The sequence below is a fragment of the Sinohyriopsis cumingii genome, chromosome 4 (genome assembly GCF_028554795.1).
Source record: "Sinohyriopsis cumingii isolate HCF-2022 chromosome 4, ASM2855479v2, whole genome shotgun sequence".
In the NCBI taxonomy this organism is placed as follows: Eukaryota; Metazoa; Mollusca; class Bivalvia; order Unionida; family Unionidae; genus Sinohyriopsis; species Sinohyriopsis cumingii.
The window spans coordinates 121263437-121289747 of record NC_142964.1 but is presented as its reverse complement, the minus strand read 5'-3'; the positions used below and the strand labels follow the sequence as shown (position 1 = coordinate 121289747).

Genomic DNA, 26311 nt, shown 5'->3' with positions numbered 1-26311 from the left:
TTAATTGACTCTTCAAAACCACTCAACAGAATTTGACCAAATTTTATAGAAATCATTCTGGCTGGCTGGCTGTTTTGTTTGTACTAAGAACGTCAATCTGCCAGCAAATATGGCCACTGTTGCTAAAAATAGAAGAACCTTTATTAATGTCTTAAGAAAAACAAACTGCCTTAGATCAAATTTGACAGAAAATGTCATGGCTTAAATGCCTTTCAGATGTATGCAAATGATGCTGTTCTGCCATCAAATATGGCTGCTGTTACCAAAAGTAGAAAAACATTTACCAAAGTTTATCAATAAAAAATAAACATGCTGAACAGAATTCAACCAACTTTGATACAAAGTATCTTGGAATAGGGTCTTTTCAATATTGGACAAATGATGCTGACATGCCATCAAATATGCTGAAGATACCAAAAGTATAGAAAGCTTGAAACATTAGTTTTCATAACTAATACAATGAACAATATTCAGATAATTTTCAACAGAAAACATCTTACTGACCCAGATTTCTTGAACAACTGTTGTTGTTATAGGGTTTAACACCATTTTTCAGCACAAGATAGGCTATACATGGTGGCCAGTATAAATGGAGGAAGAACCACTGACCCATGAGAAGCTACTAGCACGCTTTCTCACATACCCACATTGGCTGAGCCAGAGACTCAAACCCACACAGACAGAGGTGAGATGGCAGTGATCTGCAACGGTGAACGCTTTAGACCACTCGGCACTTCTAATTGCTGTTGCATTTGGCAATTAGATGTCCATCAGAATGATGAACATCATGTGTAATTGGTTTTCTTGTTTCATGGAATACCATGAAACTTGGTACATGTTACAAATACCATCTGAAGGTGTACTTGTGAACAGATTGCTCATTGAGCTGGTATCAAGATCTCGGATGAATTGGTATGTGAGCAAGACCCCTGTATATTGATGAGTATAGAGGTTGATCAAATGGTGGGAATTGAACCTGCAACATTTTGGTCACAAGTCCATCGCCTAAACTTCTGAACCACTGCAGCTTTCGAGGTGGGTGGTGGTGGAGGGGTTAGGATGTCACTGGTTTCCAAAGTTGTAACATCAGGGGCAGGGTAGACCCAGGAATTCATGCTGACTGCACAGATTAACTCCCCTTGTACAGTCAAGGAAGCTCTTTTACTATATAAGTGAGGTGTTCAGTTTCCAAGCTATGAATTAGTTCCTAGTTGCCAGGAACGGGGACTGATCCATAGAGCAAATGCTTGTTATATAAATGACTTTCACTGTTTAATGCCTAGAAAGTTATGCTAGACATATTAGCAGTATAGATTGTCTATAGCATTGGAGAGTTGACTGATATTTTAGAATGTAATAGCCAAGAAATGTTATCCAAATTTGTTTTTTTTTTTCTCAAAATGTTTATGTGCTTTATCCTGTCAGTAGTGTTGGACATAAATCTAAGAAACAATTTATACTGGTATGACTAAAGGCATGACTTGTATGTTATGTTAATGAAATTTTCAAAAGAGAGCTTTTGTATAAATACATGTTATCGTGAAGAAAACATGCTAAATCAGTGCTTTATCGTCAAATGAAAATGTCAGTGTACATGTATCAGTCTTTTTTTTTATTTAGAAGGAAAGAAATTGGCTTTAGTCGTCAATTATTTATTCTGAGATTTCTTCTTGACGTTTTTCAATGAAATTTAGATACTCTTACAGCTTTGTGTCAAGAGACATTTTCACAAGTTAGAATTCAAAATGAACAAGAGTTTTACGTAAAGCTGTATTCGTTTAGTCAACATACAATTAGACTATAATTGTTAAAGGACATTTCTAAAATATAGAGTCAAGGACTTTTTTTCTTTTTTCCTGGGTTAATATTATGAAATCATCCTTGACTAATGACAGAAAATTTTACATTTAAAAATCTGGGTCTTTAGATTGGAGTCAAAACTAGGTATGGCAGATACGAGTAAAAGTTGTATCTTGGCTTTATACACAACTCCCTTGGTTCAACTCTCCATGGGAACCATGGAGTATGGAGTATACAACCTCATAGTGAAGTAACATTGCATAATCACTACATAATAAAATAGGATCCATGAAAAGGAAGTGTTATTATGAAGGGTGCAATAATGGAGTACTGTAATAAGAAATTAACAATGTTATTTCATTTGTTAAATTTAATAGCTAAATACAGTAAACATGGCCTAAATGTCAGCCATTTTCCAGTTTCTCTCAATATCTTGTTTGATTCCAGGATCTAAGATTCTGATACCAAACTAATTCACATAAATCAGTAAAATCTGATTTTACAGCTTGTGTCCAGTATGCAACTATCAGTTACAGTTAAGGTTGAACATAGTCAGGAACTTGAATATTTGGGTATATAATGGTTTTGATTTTTGAGTTGCAACACTTTCTTCATGAATGTTACATCCCAGAAATGAATATATTTTTGTTCTGGGGCTCGTTGCAAGATTTTGGACCTGTATTTTTATGCTTTCAAAGTAGCATCACTGACTGAAAAGCTATTTATAATGTTAGAAAATAATTACAACACATTGTAAAGTGTCCTTGACATTTCACTTTAAATTTTTTTATTTTATCTCAGCTCGCAAAAAGGCCAAAATTGTTGACTTAATTGTGATGGTGTGGCTACCTGAGAATCCAGGTGGAAAAACTATTTTCGACTTGTCAGTATAACAATTGAGCGCAAGTCGATCAAACTTTGTAGCCTGTTTCTTAGGGCATGCACATCCAAATGCTGTAACAGGTGCTTCTTTTAGCAGTATATTTTTCAGCTTCACAAAAGCCACTGAACCATTTTCGTCCAAATAGCATGGTAGCATGAATGCCGTTCAGTTTTGTACAGATTGCATTTTGCCATCAGATACGGCCACTGTTATTTAAATTTGACAGAAAGCATTGTGCAAGACCCTCCAAGTTTGTGCTATTAATGCAGATCAGCCATTGCATACAACTGTCATTACTAGAAATAGAAAAAGACTTTGACAGCATCTGGCATGATGGCCTTGTGATCAGTTAAGCATATGTTAGTGTTATTGCTCAAGTTTTGACATGTAAATGGTGTAAGCACAAATTCTGCATCATATTTATCCAAAATCTATTTTGATGACTGTTTCATATACCTTTTGTTAAATCTTTATTGCAATAGATTCTTGTACTCTAAGAATGCTGTTTTGTACGTTATTTCCTAATCTTGTAGTGTGATGAAAAAATGGTTTTAACTGACCATGTTCTAGGTCGGACTTTCGTTGGTGTTATTTTCAGATTTTCTTTCTGCTGAAAGTAAAGTTGATAGGATAAACTTTTGATATTTTGTATCCATCCTTAATAAACTTTAAGATCTTTTTAGTGGTGATACTTTTGAACTCAGAAAGTATTGGTTTCTACATGAACCATCAAGAGGTTGATACATTCATTTTTGTTGAGTATAACGGAATGATATTGGACATGGTGATCAATTTAGTGTCTGTATGCATGTCTATCCATCACTTCATATGTCTATACCTTAGATTAACTTTTGGAGTAAAAAGTTTTGATTAGCTAAAAAAAAGGCTGGGGTTCAATAGAAATGGATCTTTATTTACAGGTTTTGTTTTGTTTCGTGGAGTTTTGTGGTTTTGATGCTATATTTCATTAGGTACATGATAGGCTGGCTGTACATGATAGAGCAGGAACTTGGGAACATCTGGGGGGAAAAAACACCAACTCATGGGAAGCTACTGGCAAGCATTCTTGCATACCTACATTGTTCAAGCCTTGACAAACCCATGTGGACAGAGGGGAGATGCAAGTGATCTGTGAAGGCAAGCACCTTAAACCACTTGGTCGCCCTGGCAACTCCCTTGTGGAATTTAACACCCAGGGAATTCTCATGGAATTCAACAGCACATTTCAGCACATAATAGGCTATACCTGACAGTGTAATTTTTTGGAGGATGAACTACCAACCCATGGGAAGCTACATTGTGTTTATTTGGCATAAAGAAAACAATAATTGTGTATTTGGATGTTATATTTGTTTCACAAAATTTGAAATATGAAGTTTTTAATTAGGCATCTTAACACAACCTTGAACAACCGCTAATTTGATCTACACCAATCACAAGGTGGAGCAGATTATTGTGAGGTTGTCAACTGTCCCTTGGTTACCAATTTCTTTTCCACGCTATCAATTATCCACCATCTACAGTTACTAAACATTGTGGATGGCTTGTACTTGGGGTAAGAAAGAGGCCTGTTCATTTTGGGCTGTGAAAAGGTCAAGGTAATAAAAAAAACCCCAGCAAAAATCATTTTTTGCACCCAAAAAGGGCCATACTTGAATGAGGACCTCATTTTCTCAGTACTTTATTTCCAAATGCAGCAGTGTTTTATTAATGCATTACAATCTTCATGAAAGGAATTCAGTAATCCTTTTTTTTTAAAACTCGGAAAAGTCATTTATTGGAATTGTAAAAATGATGGTGAGAACTAGACAACATTTTCAGTAGGAGTATTAAATTTCCTGTATTTGATAATTGCCCAATTAAAAATATGTAAAAGACCTTTACAAGAGATCAATGTACATAACAGATGACTTGATTAGACACGGTGGTTCGAGTTGGAGGTTCCAGTTATTTTAGTCCAGGTGAACAGTATAAAACCAACTTTAGTCACTTGAATAACACTAAGACTATGTCCCTGTTTTCTCTTTTCCTCAGGTACCTTCAGGTTGGTCTGGTAAACAAGAAGCCATTGAAATGGAGTCTGTTGAACTGAATTCTGGGAGAACTGAATGACATGGGCCATGTTCTCACTGTTTCTTCAATTTTGAATGGAGATTATTATAAATTCTTGACTTTTTCTCTTTAAATGCGGTGTTTACATTCAAAAATATGTGCTCTTTATGCTTTTGAAATATTACTTGACAGAATTTGATATGCATCAGTTGGAATAAAAAGACAGTATGTGATTAGATCTGATTGGGTGATGCAGACAATTATGACAAAATTTGATTTAGGTGAACAAGAAAAATAAAGACTCAGGAAACTAAATAGAATTTTCTTCTCCAAACTTGACTTTTATTGATGTGAATAAAGATGGAATCTTTTATTTGGAAAAAACAACAAAACTTTAGAAATTCTGTGTGGTGCTGCCTTTCAGAATATTAAATATTGAACAATGTAGATGTTGTTTCATGTATATTGTAAAGGTTGTATTGGACATAATTGTATACTTTTAGTCATTTTGGTTCTGCAAGCATAATTGACAATTTTTTTTTATCCACAAAATACGTTCTAGATTTTGATCTTAGAAATAAATGAAGAAATATAATAAATTCTAGATTCATGAAGGAAATGAAACAAGCCACAATGATCTGAATATTAAAGTGAATACATATTTTGAATTATTTCAGCAAATGGATTAATTTAACTTTCTCATATAGCCAGATTGTGTTAAGGAGTTTATTCTAAATAAAAAATGTGTTTAGAAATGTCTTGGCAATTTCTTTTACCCCAGTGACTATTTTGATCACATAGGGCTTCACAATATACTTTTCTTGTTGAATCTTGATATTTTTAATGTTTTGGTGTTGATTTGTTGGGCAACTGAAAACATTGGTCTTTGCAAGAGATGCATATCTGTGCTTTTTATGACTTGTGATACTCTGTGGAATGGGTTAGTTGCATGCTAGTTTACCATGTTGTATGCAATGCTATGTCCCCCATGCAAACTTGATAATTCATAAACATTACTTTTACCTGTTCAAAGAATAACAAACCAGAAATAATTGGGTGCCATTTCAAACGGGATGTTGTCCACCATTTTATTGTACCCAGTTGTGTATAGCCAGTGAACTTGTGACCTGCTTACAATACACTTATAAGTCACATGATCCCATTATGACAAGTGTTGGAGTTCTTGCACCACACTTGAATAATTTTTACCAGTTACATTTAATTTTATATCTTGATAATTGCCCAATCATATTCATTGAGGTATTTTAAATAAAGTAATATAGTGTTACACAATGTTTATTTTTAATTTCAATAGCAAGTTTCTCACAAAATTCATTTCTACTAAGTAATTTTTGAAACAATGGACTCGTATTACTGGATCACTGTGACGGAAAATAATACAGAAAACAGATCAGGTTAGGTTTACACAATATTCATATCCAAGTTGAATGTAATGTACTATTAGCACAGGGTTTTGTTTTCCTACTTATTATATTTTAAACCTACACATTATCTGAAATATTGAAAAGGTAAAAAAAACTCTTCAGTGAAGCAATTACTTTAGTAATGGAGTGACATCATTTATTTTTGTTTTTGTGGGTATACTTTAGTTTTTGGGGGGAAAAGGCAATTTGTTGATTGGGGAAAGGGTCCCATTTTTCCAACACAGAAATACTGTTTGGGAGGGTCTTTCTACTCTTTGTAGAAACCAATAAATGCATGAAAGTTGATACTCAATGAAAAACTCTGGCTTGTCAGTATTCCATTTGAGGACATTACTTTGTTTTCATATACAGTAATGCAGTATTTTCTTGTACATATATGGCACATGATGCCAACAGATTCACCTATTCATGACAAAGACAACTCTGTTAAATCTATACATTATAGCTTTACTAAAACCATGTAACGTTCACTTACGCTAATTATTTTTAATTTTTTTTTACCAATAATGTTTTGAAGTAAGAGGCAAAAACTAAGTCTTGTTTGTAAGTATATTTATCTTGGTGAAATCAACAGATTGTTAGTGACGAAAATGCAGCGTCTGAAGATTTCTTTGTGTCAATAAAGAGATTATTTTAACTTTGTACCAGCTAATTGATGATTGCATTTATTGATTCCACCAACCATAGTCATGGTTATGGAGAAGTTCTTAATTTGTACTCCATGAAATGATGTATGGTAGTAATTTAACCAATTTACATACCGTCCAAGCTAAATATGTATCGCAAATGTGTCTAATATCTTTGGAGGTCACAGGTTTTCATGCATGCTGTATTGATATTGAAATTAGTGCAGTTAATGTGGCGGTGACCCAGTGATAGGAGAAGTGGTCTGTTTTCACATTAGTAGCTATTTCATACATGTTCATAAATACAGACTGACATATGAAACCCTTGGTTGTTGCCAATATTCATTTGTTTTCCACCATCTGCATATATGGAAATCCCAGAATAGACTGAAATAATTGAGAAATGTTATAATTATCCAAGAATAAATTTGCTTGAAAATTTGTGTAAGGGCTTGTTCAAGCAAGTCAAAAATAGAATATATGGATTTTATTTCAACCAGTCCTGAAGTTGTGAAAAACGTCAGCTGTACTGCTTTAGGAAAGGTGATACTCTGGTATATTTCACGATTCTCTATTTTCAAACCAAAATTTTGTATGATGCTGAATAACCTTCTACCTCATGAAACAAAATTTCAGTCGTTTAACTCTACTGGTGATAAAACAGAAGAACTTGTGGCATTGTCTGGTGTCTCATCTACAGATCCAGACAGCTGGTTATATGAACATGGTGCTATCACCAAAAGACTTTTTCTGATGTCTAGTTGGTACTATATAGAAACGGTGCTATTGACTATGGCCACCATGACATCCATTTTGAAAATATTGTTATTGGTACTCCTCCAAACAGTCGTTTCAACATGGGATTTGCACAAGATTTCTTATCATGTCAAGTTGGGCATACATGAAAATGGTGGCAATCGTATATCCAATAAGGCCACCACAGCAGCTAGGTTGAAAATCATAATCTCTACGCCTCCTGAATGGTCATATTGCCATGGGTTTTCACCAAAAGGCTTCTCATAATGTCTAGTTTGTCTGAGATGAAAATATGGATGATCTGATAGCCAATATGGCTGCCACAGCAGCCATCTTAAAAATTTTGCGTCTGAATAGATGGTCATGTGAACATGGGGATTTCGCTTAAAGATTTCGTATGATACGGTCATTGGAGAATATGGTTGCTACTACTTCTGAATGAATGGTCATTACTCCTATCGGCATGGTTTTTGTTTACTAAGCAACTTGGAGTTGTTCCTAATGTTGCCATTCGGACATTCCATATGGCTGTCACAGTAGTCCTCTTGAAAATCTTATCACTTTGTCTCCTTAATAAATGATCATATGACTGACAAACTTATGTCTACTTATTTGTAAATAAAAATTGTTCTTACCAGACTCCTAATATGACTGCCACAATCACCATCTTGAAAATCTTGCCACTATTTCTAGACTGCTGGTCATATCAACATTGTACTTTCACCAAAAGACTTTTTATGAGGTCTAGTTGGTACTAAATAGAAATTGTGCCAATCTTATATTGAATATGACCACCATGGCATCCATTTTGAAAATCTTATCATTGCTCATCCAGGACAAAAAGTCAACACGAGGTTTCCACCTGAATGCTTTATGATGGCTTGAACGTATATGGTACCAAGCAGATATCCAATATGTCCACCACAGCAACTAATTTGAAACTCTTGTTATTGTGGAAGAATATCAAGGACGGTTTCAACACTGCAAAACAAAATCAATTTAAAAGAAAAAAATGGTCTTTCTTTTAATTCTTGGACATTGTTTCCAACTAGTAGAGGGTCAGTCCTTTCGACAGACTATTGTTTTTAAGAATTCTTTTACATGGATAGTTGACACGTCATCACACAGAAATGCAAATTCCACGTGGCACTGTGAGACAATCACAAAATAAACTTTAATGAAGAGAAATTGTATATTATAAACAAGCTGATGAGTTTGGTTATTATTATACACTTGCTACGAGTCTGATAGTATGCTATGATCTTCATCAATTAGTTCTTCTGTTACCAATTCTCCACCATCTACAGTTAACAAACCATTTTTTTTGAAGGCATGTACTTGTGTCAGGAAGAAAACTTGTGTGGGTCAAAGGTACAGGTCACTGTTATTGAAAGAACTAAGATGGTTCTGCATAAAGACATTAGTTCTAAACACAAACCATGACCGTACTATGTGGATGGCTTGCACTTGGGGTTAAGGAAGATTTATTGATTTAAGTCGGAAGGTCAAGGTCATGGCTGCAAGAAGAACAAAAATTATTTTCTTGCACAATAACGTTTGTTCTACAAACCTATTAATGTGGTTAAAGGTCAAGGTCACAGACTGAAGGAAGAAGGTACTCTCTGCACAATAAGATTAGTTGTACATCACAGTCCTGACTGGATGGCTTGCACTTGGAGTAGGGAAGAAAGCTATCAACTGTGTGATCAAAAGGTCAGCATCACTGATTGAAAGAACAAAATGTAATTGTTTGTATAATTATACACAGTTCAGTTACTGAATACCAACACAGAAATTTGTGGATGACTTGCAGATTGGATTATAAGGAAGACTTTTAAATTTGGGGTAAAGAGGGAAATGTTTCGTTTACTTAATAACTTTGATTCTATGCCACTTACCGGGAATAGTCCTACAATGTAAGACATAGCACATGTTTTTGTTTTAGTGCTATGTCTTACTATACAAATAACGGCCTTGTATATAGTCCGAGTTTCCTCTGACACTTGCCACTCCATTTATGATATTTGGAAATTTATGTTGGGGTGTAGGGTCAGAGTCCATTCCCAGTCGAAAAGTTGGAATTCGCCTACACCTTTTAGTGTCGGCATGGGGTAGCCGCTTACTAGCCGGCCCAGCAAACTTGAACGACCTTTCATCGAGATATACCTGCATGAAATCGATAGGAATATGATTTATTTTCTCAAAAATTGTGAGCATAGCATTCGTCATGTCTTTTATCAGCTGACGGATGAGACGAAAATACGTCGTTGCTGAAATCTGACCTGGATCTGGCCATTTGCATCCAGAGTCGCACGACATTACAATCTCGCAACTAACATGTCTGTGACAACAGAGGTCATGTAGTCACGTGATATCGACAATAAACAAATTTCCAAAGTTGTTGTACATAGAATTTGGACATATTATATATGTCACTTAATGTTTGTAAATAAATATAATGCACACTTAATTCTCAACATATTTATTCTGAGAACAACGTGCAGAAACATGTCAGCATTTCAGCAGGATGGAAAAAACCATTTTCAAAAATTACCGAGCACGTGTCAGCGATGGTTTTGTTGGTGTCACATGAATACGAGATTGACATATGCTCTCGGCATGGTGAATCTGCTTTTCTTCAAATTGCTGCAATGTTTACAGATTTTCGGTCGTTGTTTTCACAATAAATATTTTGAGAAGTTTTGTTTTTTCATTTTTCTATACAAATTACGTGACTTTCATTTATATGTTCGATTTGTTTTCACACTAAATATTTTGAAAAGTTTTGTTTTTTCATTTTTCTATACAAATTACGCGACTTTAATTTATATGCTCGATTTGTTTTCCTTCTGCAACACTAGAAATTGTTTATTGTGATATCACGTGACTCTATGACCTCTGATGTCATTGACATGTAGGTTGCGAGAGTAGTGTAGTCATGTGACTAGGATTGCAACTGGCCAGATCCAGGTCAAATTTCAGCAACCATGTACTTTCATCTCGTCTGTCAGCGGATTAAAGACATAACGAATAGTATGATCGCAATATCTAAGCAAATAAATCATATTCCATTCGATTTTCTGCAGGAATATCTCGATAAAAGGTCGTCCAAGTTTGCTGGGCCGGCTAGTAAGCGGTCTATTAATTTACCTTTGCTAAGGTAAAAGGTTACAGTTACAGTAACTGAGGTTAAAAGAAAGTATTTCTGAACAATAACCATTCGTTCTGCATCATAGACTTGGATTAAAGTTTATGAAAAGATTGCACTTAGTGTAAGGAAGAAGTCTTATTAAATTTGGGTGAAAAGATTATGCGCGCTTGTGTGTGTGTGCGTGTGATTTACATTTTTAACGTAGCTTTAAAAAAAATTCATACATATCGCTACGATGTCTGCAGTATGATAGTTTATAGTGATGTTTAGCACCGAGGAATCATGCCGCAGAGATGTAGCATGATGTCTCACCCAGTCACATTATCCTGACACCAGGCCGACCAGTCCTAACACAAGCCTCTTAATGCTGAGCGCCAAACAAAGCAGCTGCTAGTACCATTTTTATCATTTGAGGTATAACTGGGCCGGGGTTCGAACTCGCGACCTGCCGCATCCGAGGCGGATGCTCTAACCATTAAGGCCACCTGAGCTGTTTTCAGTATATCTAATACCATATATATTAAACAAGTCTGTTTACAAATAGGAGAGTAATTGCTCTTGAAAGACCAACATAATTTTAAGCGAGTTTTTGCCAATCAATTTTTGTCTCACTGACGGTCTTTCTGGTTTGATTTTATTATCTGTTCTGTTGGTACATTCATGGAGAACATTTTGATGTACCTATTTTGGGCAAATGGCATTTTAAAAACGCAGTGTTATCCACCCATATGCCAGGTAACTCACCAAGCAGTATGAGTCTTAGGTAAAGGGGTCAAGGTAAACTATAGTAATTATTTGGATCCCCAAAAGGGGGTTGGAGAGAATTGAAAGGTAGTCGGTGTCATCAAAACTCGATGTAGCTTATTTTGTTCCTACTGTTATTATTATTATTATTATTATTATTATTATTATTATTATTATTATTATTATATCCCCTGGTGTCTCATGTTTATCTCTAGTTTATTTGCATCCCAGTCTCTACATCATTTGTCTTTCTTGGAACATACTGGTACTTTGCGAAGATCTAGATGCGATACTAACACAGTATTCTATGTAGATAGCTGGATAGATCTGATAAACAACTCAAGGAGTGGTAGCAGTTAAATCCTTCACAATTATTTACTAATTGTAATAATAATAATAGTCAATAGAAGTAGTAGTAGTAGCAGCAGCAGCAATAGTAGAAGTACCAGTTGTAGTTTTGTAATTGTACCTTTTCAGCATTAACTTTTAAAGTTGACTGATTTAGAGATGTTTATCAAATAATTCATAGTTAAATTGATTTCTCAACTCGCTGAGTGATTAGCAATTAAGTTAAGGACAGACAGATAATACTGCACATATCTGAGAATAGTCAAACGATTTTTTCGTGACATTGAGTACAACAAAACAAGTTTTGGTTTGAAACGATTTCAAAACCTCCATGAGCTGTCGCATGCCGTCTTTACCTTCATCTTTAATATTATACACTTTTAATTAATTCCAGGATTTTGACCTTTTGTCTTTTGTAGCAATTCATGTTTACGTTTATTTGGCAAGGGATTTTCTTCCCAGATACTGTTTTTGAAAGCCTTTATTTATTTTTTATAATATTTTTAGAACCTGACATTTAATCTACAGCATACTGTGCTGACATACCATTAAACCCTAATACATACACACGCATAGAACTCTGTTACTATGGACGAGTTGTCTTTCAGAAAGGTCATTCTGTAATTATCTCTTCTGCCACTGATCTTGAAAGGTCAATACAACTATATAAAAGATTCTAATCCTGAAGTTACGCTCTTCAGTTGTTACACAATTCCACTTTCTCACTGCGCCGGTGGCCTGGTGGTTAGAGCGCCAGGTTCGGATGCGGGAGGCCCCGGCTTCGAATCCCTGCCGAGTAGCACCTAAGACTTATACAAATGGCGCTCAGCATTAAGAAGTCAGTTTTATGACTGTCGGCCTGGTGTCAGGATAATGTGACTGGGTGGGACATCGTGCTATATGTCTGCAGCATGATGCCCCAGCGCTAGACATCACTATAAACTGCCTCATTGCAGACATCGTAGCGATATGACTGAAAATTGTTAAAGCTACGGACTTTTTTTGCACCAACCCCAATCAAATAAAACAGAAACTCATCACAATATCGGGACATTTCTCGTCACTTACGATACAAAATAAAATATTTTGTTTGGCTTATAGTTTTATTATATCTTTAAGCCAGTATGTTTCCACGCTTGCTTAAATTCAGTTTGTGAACTAGAAAAAAATTGTTTCATAAATACCTGAAATTCTTTTTCCAAAGACAGAGAAGAAATTCTTAGCAACTAAATTTTTTCATTTCGTTGCATCATTGTTGCTTTTAACTGAGAGTATTCAGCTCGAGCTCGAGTTTCGAACTTAGGACCATTTGGTACATATTGAATGCGTCAGCAAAACTGATTTCATGCCAGCATAATCTACTGGATTCTAACACTTGATCCCATTGTTTAAATGTCCAGACTGTTTCGACTCTATGGTCTTAAACTAAGTAACAGAAAAACCAGCAAGGTTTGTAAAATTCAACAAATGATTTTTTTTTCTTAAATACAAAGTGAAAATTTGAAAAATACTTAGTTTTGTGAATTAAATACAAATAGTCCTTAAGGTTCTGTCACAAGTCAAACTATATGGGGTGTTGCCTGTAGTCTCAAATGTTCTAATGTTCCAAATGGCCTGAATGTGGAGATGCGATATGTTGAGATGGTCAACACCATCAACATATTTCTATTAAGATTTTTATCGGACTCGTTCGTTAGTATATTATCAAGATTATGGATGAGTACGATTTTCAGCAGGATCTTCACATATAAATGATGTAATTTTGTATCAGATAAAATACAAATGAAACTTCTTTGACTTGCTGTGGAAAGTGATTGGAATAAAGATGGACGGTTTCCATATCCGCATGTATCATTTCTATACATTATGTTCAAAGATTTTAGAAATCTTAAAGTCGTCGCCAAACTGAATTAAACTAGAAAATATATTTTCACAATAAATTGTTTAGAGATTAGTTTCATTAGAGTTGGGGTGCGTGGGTGGGAACCCAAGTCCTCCCAGAACTGACACACAGCGATTTGATCGTATGCTACATTTACTTATTATGCACTTAATTAGCAGTCTTGTGTCGTATTGGCAAAGCTTTGTGTCACAAGAATAGATCCACCTGGTTTTTGACCAATTTAAAAGACGAAGACCAGTTGTCAAAATAACATTTTCAAGGTATGGAAATAAATATATGCCTTCTCTAACACATGCAATTCTGACGCCACATAGCTATAAAAATTTTGATCTTGTACATTCATAAAACGTTCTACAAATAGTCTTCACATGCGCTTAATACCAATATTCGAATGACATAATGACTTCCAAAATGAAGTATTGAGAAGTTTTCCACACATTGTCTATTCAGCAGTACACACTATCTTGTGCATATAACAAACATAGGTTAAAATATTATCATGTTAACATAACATATTTTAAATTGTTCTTTTTACCTTGACACATATGAAACACTTATTGGAAATAAAATCTCAAGTCTATTCTGACGACAAGAAATTATGAAGCTATGCTATTGCCATAATATATAAATTTATGGAATTTATGATACTGTTGACAAAAATGAAAATACACCGTCCAATAACGAACGCCCTACTGTTGTGTAATAGGGAGTAACGCGAGAAATTATTACATAAACGGTGTTTCTTCTCGTCTGCCAAAGAACCTGTCGGAACCTCATTTTCGCCCACAAATGGGCCTTTGCGTTGACCTTTAGACGCTGAGCTGGACCAACACCACTCATCTCGGCGAAATATTACTTGAAATCAACTAGAAATTTAAACAATTTAACCATGTTAAACACGTGCAAGTGTTTTTTACTTTTTATTTTTAACGTAGCTTTAACAAGTTTAGTCATATAGCTTATTTTGTCTGCAATGTGGCAGTTCATAGTGATGTCTAGCACTTGGGCATCATGCTGTAGACACGTAGTATCCTGTACCACCCAGTTGCATTATCCTGACACCAGGCCGACCAGTCCTAACACTAATCTCTTATGCTCGGCCCCAAGCGAGGCAGCTGCTGTTACCAGTTTTGCAAGTTTTAGGTACGAAGGACCTGGTTTAACACTAAAACTGTTGTTGTACGTTAAGAATCATATCCATGTTTAGCCATGAATATACCTACAACAAGAATAATCAGAGAATATAATAAAATCAGAACCCTTATCGTCATTTACTACTATGAAACACATATAATTCAACCCAACTTGTTACCTCTGAGTAAAATACGACTGTAACCTGAAACAAACTACATTAAATCTGATATCACTGTGTCACATGAAAGTTGTTAGCTGTAATGGAAATGTAGGACAAAATTTCGAGCCGTCAAACGTAACCAACTCTATCAAACAACATGAATGATAGGGGAAAACGTATACACATATATTACAAACCTCGACAACAGGAAAGATCGGTATCATAAAGGAGACAGCATACAAACAAATCATAATGCAGTGTAACTATACTGAAAAAAATTGGAGTTCCATTTACTGGTACGTTGCGGAAGGCACGGACGCAAAGTACGAGGTAGTCGAATTCCTACTGCCTACACTTGACACGTTCCACAGTCAGTCCTCCAAATGAATAAAACTTAACATGCCGCAATCGTCCTAAAGAACTAAAACTGGTCAATGTTTTGTATGAGGCAATGGATACCGTACTATATTTGTATTAAAATACAATACTATTGCAGTCGTGGGCACGTGATGTGATGTGATGTGATGTGATTTTTGATTTTTAACGTAGCTTTAACAATTTTTCAGTCATATTGCTACGATGTCAGCAGTGCGGCAGTTTATAGTGATGTCTAGCACTGGGGCATCATGCCACAGACATGTAGCATGATGTCCCACCCAGTCACATTATCCTGACACCAGGCCGACCAGTCCTAACACTAACCTCTTAATGCTGAACGCCAAGCGAGGCAGCTGTTAGTACCATTTTTGTAAGTCTTTGGTATGACTCGGCCGGGGATCGAACCCACGACCTTCCGCATTCGAGGCGGACGCTCTAACCACTAGGCCACCGAAGCGGTCGTGGGCACATAATTTCGTAACACTTTGACAGTTTATAAAGTTATTGTAAACTGGCTTATTTCTCCTTAAAATTCCATGAGTTAATTTGCGAGGCAAAATTATGCCCCGGATATATGTGGGTAAAGTAATTTACAGAAAAGCATATGTTGTGTTTGATGGAAATATCTCCACAAATAAATGAACTTAAACTATTCGAATCACCTCGGTTTTTATACAATGGGATTGACTAGGATGCAATTTTTAAGTTCCGGTCATTTATTATTATTATTATTATTATTATTATTATTAAAGCCGATTACTTCAATTTAGGTATTATGTGATTGCGGTCTTCATGCGATATTTACTTACTTCCGACAAAAGCTATGCACCTCCGGAAATGAAGGTCTGACAACCGAACTGCTCCATCGGTGCTTCGGTAATTTTACCTTTTGCAAAAGGAATTTTAGAAAGAATTTTATTTAGTTCAAATTAAAATCAAGGCATATATTTAAATTGGCCTTGGCAAAGTTATTAAACCAAAATAAAGTTAAGAAGTCAAGTGTTTGGAACTATTTTGTTTGGCTTATTATATACATGCGTGTTCACTAAGCTGGTGTATGTTTGTGTGATTTGGATTTTTAACTTAAATTTCACAAGTTTTCAGTCAGTTCGCTACGATGTCTGCAGTGTAATAGTTTTCTAGTGATGTCTAGCACTGGCTCACCATGCCTCAGACGTGTAGCAACATATCCCACCCAGTCACATTATACTGACACCAGGCGGACCAAGCCGAACACGAACATCTTAATGCTGAGCGCCATGCGAGGTAGTTGCTAGTACCATTTTTATGTCTTTGGCATGACTCGGCCGGGTTTTAACCCGCGACCTCCAGCATAGTACTGGCTATACCATGCCGAGGTAATGAGGGCTCAATTTCTTTCCCGAGGACACAATGAGGAGACTAGCTTGGGCGTGTATCAAACCCGCGATTTGGATTTCATGTCCGGCGCTCTACCAACTAAGCTACCTCTGCTCTGATTTTACTTGACAAACCTTATAATTAATAGCTCACCTTGGCCTCAGTCTTGCACGAATTCAGTAATTCTATAATGAGCAAGATCGGCGCATATTAATGAGGTGATTTTGCATACGAGTCTGAGCTTGTTACGACTCTGAAACCATATTTCAGATTTTCATCAACTTGGAATATGGGCTTATATTATCAGAATCTCGGAAGACATAAATAATGTGCGAGATTGCTGCAATTTTTTAAGATGAGGTGATCTTGCATCTGATTTACTGGCTTTGTATGACTCTCTACGCCATATTTCTGATACGATTTTTAACAAACTGAGCATATAGGTTTGTATCATCAAGATGTACGAAGATTTCGATAATGGGCAAGATCGATGCGTATTAAAGGAGTGATCTTGCATCTGATTAGCTGAGTTTGTTACTACCCTAAAGAGCATATTTTTTATATGAGTTTTATTAGATTTGGAATACATCCTCAAGGTCTCGGATGAGTCTGATAGTGAGCGAGAGCTATGAGGTGAACTTGCTTCTTATTGTCTGACCTCGTGATCTCTCCGGATCCATGTTTCTTATCCGACTTGGAATACTGTATCATATCATTAAGATGATGCACGAGTTTCATAACGAGCAGGGTTCAAACCTAGTAATGAAGTGATCCTCCAGCGACAGTATTTCTGAACTAATTTTGATTCGACTTTGTAAATAGGCTAAAACCTAGTTTGTTACCATTCTGGAAACTGTATCCTTCATAGAGTTTTGATCAAACTTGGTAAGTAGGCTTAGATTATAACAATCATGACCAAGTATAAAATATGAGCAATATTCGTGGATATTAATGACGTGATCTTTCAACTGACTGGTTAACATTGTCAACACTCTAACAACTATATTTGTCATCAAATCTGGAACAAACATGCTAAATGGTCTGATTTTATCAAGATGTTTTACGAGTATTTTTATGAGCGTGATCTACGCACATTAATAAGGTAATATTGTATATGACTGGCAAAGCTTGTTGCCACTCAGGAGACAGAAATTCACTCGGAATTTGATCCAACCTAAAAGAAAACCTTTTGTTTTTATTGTCAATACTTCTGAAATATCCGCTGTCTGCTCATCTCAGTGAGGCGATCTTGCATCATATTGATTAAAACATTACTTTTCTTGGTTTAGCGGCTGTGTTTCTCATTTAGTTTAGTCAATATATTTGTTATCATAATGATCTTGGATAACATCGATTAAGGGTGTGAGGCTATGCATATGAATTATGAGTTTTATGAGACTATATTAAAATAGGTCAAATTGACATTATTTAAAAATTTGGGACACAGTTCGCATATGTTGCGTTTTTACAATACTACTGAAGCAAGGTATGTGCTGACTTTGTAAATAGTTCCTAAAGCTAGCCTGTTAAGCGATAGAGTTCACGCTTGGTCGGTGCTTGTCTAATGACGCCGTAAACATGGAGAAACAATATGTGGCTTGACGGGATTGTTATGCCGTCACTGAGGTAGGTGTGGTGTGGGGTGCTTCAAATATTTTATTTAAATTATTATAGAAGTCCCACCCAGGCTCAATTTTGGTTGGAAGTTAAACGAGTGAAAGGTAGATGTAAAGCTCCGAGCTTACAGTTGGCAATGACGACGGTTAAATGATTGAATATGAAAAATGTGAAATTCAAAGTACAACAATTTAATGGCAATTCAATAGTCAACTATTAAAATTTCCCAAGTATCCCCCTTCCGCTCGACCCTGTGATAGCCTATTGCATCATTTGATTAGTGGTGTGAGATAGCTTTCCACCTGTCCTTGTATTCAACGCATCTGTGTATTCTTCTCTCCTATTCCTTCTCCTCTTCCTCCCGACTTTCTCCAAATTCCTTCTTTCCACCGATTCCTCGATACTCCTCTTTCTTCTCCATTTTCTCCTCCTCGATTCCTTTTCCTCCTCCTCCTCGACTCTCTCCCGACTATATTTGTCGACTCCGACTGCTCTCTTAGTCTCACTTCCGTCTCCCCTCTTGGAGACTCGGGACTTAACTTAACCGGAAGTTCTCCTCTCCCCCCGAAAAACTTCCTTTACGAAGCTTTGTTTTTCCTTTGAATCTTCTCTCTAAGTTTTACCGCCAAATTACGAGTGGCTCTCTCGGATTAACCCTATATTGCTCAACAATCTTCCTAGGCGAGATTAAATTTTCACTCGCTAGTTGGAAGCTATAACTCGGATCGAAATTGTTATCACACCCTCCATCTCAGTTCAGGTTGGATATCGCTTTGACCCGATCCAATCAAACTTAGTGGACAATGTCTTTCTGGCTGTCTGTCCACGTGGGGACGGATTTAGAATACGCATCGTTCCTCGCGGGTTCCTCTGATTTTTGGACACAGCTAATGCCTGTGCTGATTCAAGATGCCGGATCTTCTCTCTGGTCACGATAACCTTGCGTAAGAGATTAACACTAGCCTGCGGCATGTTATGACATCAAACCACGGCTTGTAATAATACCTTTATTTATACACGACTTACTAACTGGGGCTGAGCAAACGTGACACGATCTGATAAGGACAGAGACTGGCTGGTGCGTGTTCTTTAAGGAATGATATTGTTATAGGCTTAAAGTGTAAGATTAATGACCTTGTGATCTTTAAAAATAATTGTTATATGTCACTGTCAGGAAAAGTTAGTGGGAGGATAGAAAAATCAGAGAAAATCTAGAAGCTAGGTTAGTATAAGAAATCCCATTGTAAGATCTAGAAAAGGTCGCATATTACACAATTTGGTGGCAGCGGTGGGATAATGTTTTCGTGAAGTAGCTGCAAACCCTGAAAAATCGTATGAATAAATGAAAATGACGCAGTCACAGACAGTCTCGTCAATGATGGATGCACAACAAATGAATGAATCAAGAAAGTCGGCAACTGGAACGTGAAATAGAAGAATGTACACGCAGGACTCTCCGAATTGAACATCAAATAACACAATTGAGACCCCGCGAAAGAAATCAAGCTCCCGAAAGAAGATTAGAATTTTCGGAACAAAATAAACTGAAACGGCCACTTGTAACTCCACAGACATTCGACGGTACCACACCGCTGATGGACTTTCAAGCGCATTTTAGTACGTGTTCCGGGATAAACAAATGGACTAAAGAAGAGAAATGGCTTTATCTGGCAGTGAGTCTCAGGAGTCAGGCTCAGCAGCTCATGGGATATGGAACTCCAGATTATGACAGGCTCATGGATTCACTAGAAAGAAGGTACGTGCCACAAAACCAAACGGAAATTTGCAGAGTACAACTAAGAAGCTGCCTTAGAAGGAAACGTGAAACACTCCCAGAATTGGGACAAGCATATCCTAAGGTGCCAGAAGAATTACTCAAAAAACTGTCGAAGAATCAATTTATCGATTCTTTAATTGACAGCGAACTTATGTTAAGAATACAAAATGCACGTCCTAAAACCCTTGATGAAGCGATTCAGATTGGAGTAGAACTCGAAGCCTTTAACAGAGTCAAACATGAGCGAAAGAATTTGGGAAGATATGAACGAAACGTGACAATGTGATACATGAGTGATATCCAAGACCTTAAGAGAGAAGTTGCGGAACTCAAGACTGTACTAAAGCATTTGAAGGCAAACTCTGCAGGGAAAAAATGGAACGAAACTTAGATCTTTTTAAAAGTGCTGAGAAATATGCCATTTCAAAAGAGACTGTCTAAAAGGTAAGCCCAAACAGTCGGACAAATAGGTTGGGCCCATCCCAAATGCCAAGGGAGGGTCCGTGATTCCAGCCCTAGGCGTATAACTGGTCGTTCAACGATGAAAGATGCTGGGATGTACCTTCCGGGATCTGTATACGGAATTGGTGTCGACTTCTTAATAGACACAAGTTGCTACGGTTACAATGATATCAAAGGGTGTCTATGAGAGGATGGCGCAGGAATATCGACCTAGGTTACATGAGGTCACTGGGAGTGTTCTGTGTGCAGATTGGAAACCGCTAGAGTAGTTCGAAAAGGAAAGTTTGCCTTGTCGTTCAGAGGGAAACGTCACGAGCATTGAGTTATCGTTGCAACGATGGGCTTGACAGCAGAAGGAGTGTTAAGGTTGGATTACAAAGAAAAAGTAGGAAGCAAAATTGATTTTGTGAATCACAGTTTGACCACTGGGGACACCATTTTGTCATACGATGTGATTAAATCAAATCAAATTAAATCAGTTGTGTTAGCGGAGAAAAAATATCGATCCCTGCAAGGCACGAAATGAACATTCCTTGTAAATTACAAACAGTAGTTCGACTGAGATTTTGGAACCAGAAGAACGATTTATTGAAAATAAGCAACTCCTGGTGGGAAAAGTACTTATTAGGGCCACATCTGACGATTTCATTCCTTTAAGGGTCATGAACGTTACCGACGAAACAAAAGTTGTCCATGCTGGAACTATTATGGGTTTTTATGTACCGGTGGATGACGATGATGTTGATGATGTTTTTGGGGATTTATTGGCTCAAGTGGAAGCCATCCAAATACCTGAACACCTGAAAAAGTTGTCTCCAGAAACGAAAAACGGTCTTACATCGGCCCAATGCAAGAAAGTTGACCAACTTCTATGTACGTTGAGTTTATGTGCTAAATCAAAAGATGACCTTGGCAGAAACAATCAAATACGTCACAAGATAAATACAGGGGATGCAAAACCAGTAAAACAACGGTACGTAGAATTTCGATTTACGCAAGCAGTGAAATTGAAGACCCTGTGGAGATTATGGTTACTCAAGGCATTATATAGCCGTCATTAAGCCCATGGGCTTCGCCCATAGTGCTGGTACGTAAGAAGGATGGAACTACTCGTTTTTGTGTAGACTATAGAGCAGTCAATCAACTGACTGAAGAGACGCCTATCCTCTATCGCGTATAGACGACTCATTGGATCGACTTTCCGGTGTATCATGGTTTTCTACCTTGGATTTAAGGATATTGACAAGTAGAAATAGAAGAGCAAGACAAGCCAAAAACAGCTTTTGTAACACCAAACGGATTGTACCAGTTTCGTCTAATGCGTTTTGAATTATGCAATTCAGGTTCAACCTTTGAAAGGCTGATGGGGACTATTTTGGCAGGTTTGCAATTGAAAACGTGCTGATATATCTGGATGACATAATTATTTTCGGTAAAACTTTCGACGAGGAGCAAAGCCGTCTACGGGAGGTTTTCACTCGATTGCAATGGACAGGCCTTCAACTTAAACCCATCAAGTGCTACTTGTTTGCACACGAAGTGGCATTCTTATCGCTTATCATGTCTGAAGAGGGAATTAAAACAGACCCTAACAAAATCGAGGTAGTGAAATCTTGAACTACACCAACGAATGCGAGGAGCTTCGCAGCTTCATGGGGCTTTGTTTCTTCTTCCTGGGGCTTTGTTCCTACTTCCTGGGGCTTTATTCCTACTTCCAGGGGCTTGTTCCTATTTTCAGGGACTTTGCTCCTACTTCCAGGGCTTTGTTCCTATTTCCTGGGGCTTTGTTTCTACTTCCAGGGGCTTTGTTCCTACTTCCTGGGGCTTTGTCCCTACTTCCTGGGGCTTTGTTCCTACTATAGGAGATTCATAAAAGACTTTTCGTCAATCGTCAATCGCTAGTTGTTTACATAATTTGCCAGTCAGGATGAGCGTTTAAATGGAATAAGGAGTGCCGAGAAGCATTTGAAATGGTATAAGCTAAGTTAACAACAGCACTAATACTCACATACCCTGACATGGCAAAATAATTCATTTCGATACTGATGCTAGTGGAAATGGAATAGGTGAAGTAATTTCACAGGTTCAGGAAGGTCGCAGAAAGTCGGGACATACAGAAGTAAGACACTGTCAAAATCAGAACGATCCTATTGTGTGACATGTAAAGAATTACCGACATTAGTGTACTTTATGAAACATTTCAAGTTATGTATGCATAGGAAACGATTTCTCATTCGGACTCATCACAGTACATTACGTTGGCCAACGACGTTAATGAATCCAGAAAATATGAAAAAATTTGAAGTTACCAAATTGTACCTTTGTAAAGATAAACACTAAAGCTGTTGGTCTTTTAAAATTACGAATTTTATGAAAGTGAAGAGCAGAGGTCAAATGGAAAAATGAAACATTTTGATCTAAACAAACTCTGAATGTTCCAAATTTGGTCAAAATAGGCATTTTTGCTAACACTTTTAAGGTTATTTTTTGGCACCGCTTTGAGTGGTTGACGGCATATAGTAACCACATTTTCCATCTGTTTGTTATTCCGTCTTTCCATTTGTAAACACTTCTTGTAACTAAAAAAAACTGTAATCCTTGCACATAATTGGACTTAATTTTATGGCAGAATGTGTCTTTTAATATTGTCGTCTTTTCAAGTACAATGTCGATGGAGTTGTTTTACACTTTAGATCAATGTTAAAGGACTCACGGTACGAATTCAGTTCCCAGAGTAAACATATTCAAACACCATGATGTTAAAAAATTCAATAACTTTAAATTTCTGAGTGCACATGATCAAAACCTATATTTATCAGTGTAGATGTATCCTGGATAACAGCTTCTGTGCATATGAGCCTCGTTATTTTCTGGATCTGCTGTGTTTGAAACACGTGTTTTCAATTCCGGACCAGTGAGTCATGTGCAAATTTCAGTAATGAGTGTTCCAAACTCAGATCTGTTAAAGGACTGAAATTCCATCAGTAAAACAATGTCCCTTTCTTTTCAGTTAAAACTAGGATATGCTTTCAAAATATTCTTTCTATTAAAATCTAACTTTCATCATCAACCAATCTTGGCCAGTCAAACCCATATACTCTCAAAACAACCGTTTCCTGACTGGTTCAAATTTTTCCATACAATTAGTACGGTGAGTCCTACAAATGCCCTAGAGCAGATTCTTGTAGCCAGCATAGCTCAAAACCATTCAACATTATGATGCAATTTGATATGTTCATTGTTTTAAAGACTTAGATTTGATTTTTAAGAGTTTTGTCTCGACAAGTTAAATATTACATGGATTTCTTGCCCATGACAATTAACTTCAAATCGTCACATGGGATATTGCTAAGAAGAGTGTTTTATTGTGTCTAGTTGGTCTTAAATATCAGTGTTGCCGATCTGATGTTCAGTATGGCAGCCACAGTGACCATGTTGAAAATGTTATCGATTCTTCTTCTAGATGGAAAATCATATCAACGTTGTACTTCTTATGATGTCATAGTTAATGCTAAGTTAAAATGGTAACCATCTGACATTCAGTGTAGTTACCATGACAGCCATCTTATTGTTATTGCTACACCTAAATGGAAGGTCTAATCGACACGGGGTCTACTTCAGAAGACTTAGTATGATATCTAGTTGGTTCTGAATGAAAATGGTGCCACCTGATTTCAGATATTTGGCTGCCACGATGAAAATAATGAAAATTTTGTCACTAGTTCTCCTTAATGGATCACTGGGGCTTGCATTTCTTACAATTTACGTTTCAGAATTATACGCACAATAAAAAAATACAAGGGATTACACCTCAACCTTCTCGCGCGACCTATTTAAGAATCAAAGCTCATATTTCAAGCTACATTTCGCATAACATAATAAATTTGGCACCGATGTTAAGCTCAGGCAATTCACTTTGTATGCTTATAAAAAATTTGGCTTACAATCATACCTTTAAGGAATTCCAGACAATTTTTCCACAGGCTGCTGCTTGACATGGCCATACTATCGCCCGTTTAATATGCACGTGCATACCAGCCCATTACAGACATGCAAGTGATCTCAGGCAAACTTCTTTTATTCTTTTTCTTTTCCAGGCTGTTGACATGCCAGATATGGAAGACATTTTGTTTGAGGAGCCAGTGGATGCCAGGCCAAGCAATGGACATGCTCACCAGGTGTAGACACATCATAGGCCTATCGCTTGGAAGCTGACACATTTAGTTAATATTCTTAAGTCTGACAAAATAGATGGTCTTTAAAGTCCCATTTAATTTTACATGTTCGATACAGCTGTCCAATTCATATTTCTGTATCACACACCAAGACTGGAACTGCTTAGTTACCTCGTTTGACGTCCGCGCATATATATCTTTAGATACAGCGAATCAAACTTTTACAATCCGGTTCGTCTGGAATTTCATTCATACCTTAAAGCTAAAATATTTACAAGGGCTAATACGGGGGTGGGGGTATGTAATAAATACAAACCGCATTCGTGTTTTGCACTGAGTCGGATGAAAGATCTCGTTTGATATGACATATGAATGCCTGTCGGCCATGACGTATTCCTAAGCCATCTCTAAGCCGTTCTTTCCGCCGACTCAGAACAAAACACACTAGCAGTTTTGAGTATTTATCAACCAGTTTATCACATCTTAGTATGGACCGACGATCCTTTTTCTTATTTTGATATTTTTGTGGGATTTTGTTTAGATGACGTGACTGAACATATTAAAATGTATCAGGGTGTGAACAAGGACATTTCAATCACGAAACCACCAGATGTGTAGCTATGCAAAAATGCAGTAGTATGGGGTGCAAATGATGAGGATAAAGCATATATGCACTTCTGGAAAAAATATGAAACTCTTGATAGGGGTATGTGGGTTATGATGCACGTACTATTATTTTTTTTATAAAAACAACGAAAGCTGTAATTACCATTAAAAGTTGCGATTATAAAAAAAAATAGTCTACAAGCAAGATCTTTGCTTAAAAACAGCTACAACTATTTGTCGGTTCTATCTTACATTCAAAATGATATCGTAATTATAAAAAAATTAAACGAACTTATATAATCATTTTGACTACTATGTTGAAGTCCGGTTCAGAAAGGAAGGAAAAACAAATTAAGAAAAGTGAAACCTGTATTAAGAAAAAGAAAGAAAACAAATAAAAACAAATGAAACTCGTATTATGAATACAATCTTGTATCACATACGTCTTGTAACGCCTGGGCCTGCACAATGTCTATGTCCATTTGCTTAGGTCAAGTTGGAAATTTTGTCGAGGCAGTTACAAATTTTTGTCACTTGCCCAGACTTGCACAAACTTTTATTCAAGGAATATGAAATATAAAACAATATTCTTTGATTTTTCATGAAATGACAAAATTTCTGAGCAAGTTCTTATTTGTGACCAATGCTAAAAACTCTCTTGACAAATTATTATTTGGAGTACGCAGTCAGAATGGAATATTTTATTTTAGAAATAACTGGTAGGCCAAGACGTCGGGATTGATATAAATGGCGCTTACATTATATGAGAGAAGAAGAATGATTCGTGAATAAGTAAATGGATGAAGTACATAAATCGTGGGATGAAATAAATGAATAATTAATTGGATAATTATATATCGGATGAATGTAGACCAGCCTTGAATGGTGCAAGGTCTGGTCTGTTCATAAGTTTAGGAAGTACGTTGTTTCAGATT

At 36.6% G+C, this 26311-nt stretch overlaps 1 protein-coding gene and 1 non-coding gene across 4 annotated transcripts in view; one reads left to right on the top strand and one right to left on the bottom strand.

The window, feature by feature from the left end:
• Nucleotides 1-25799, top strand: part of LOC149802020 (perilipin-2-like) — a 48831-nt gene extending 23032 nt beyond the window's left edge. For 2 of the 3 annotated variants that reach the window (XM_089956415.1, XM_089956418.1), the window contains exon 10: nucleotides 24693-25799. In XM_089956415.1, the coding sequence (XP_089812541.1) occupies nucleotides 24693-24779 (87 nt within the window). In that variant the 3' untranslated portion in view covers nucleotides 24780-25799. Of the gene's footprint in view, nucleotides 1-4717; nucleotides 5491-24692 lie in introns of those variants that run through there. The other variant, XM_089956416.1, reaches the window with a different exon arrangement.
• On the bottom strand, nucleotides 15765-15837 carry Trnas-cga (transfer RNA serine (anticodon CGA)). The gene has a single exon. It is a non-coding gene; the product is annotated as a tRNA-Ser (tRNA).
• Nucleotides 25800-26311: the final 512 nt, after the last annotated feature.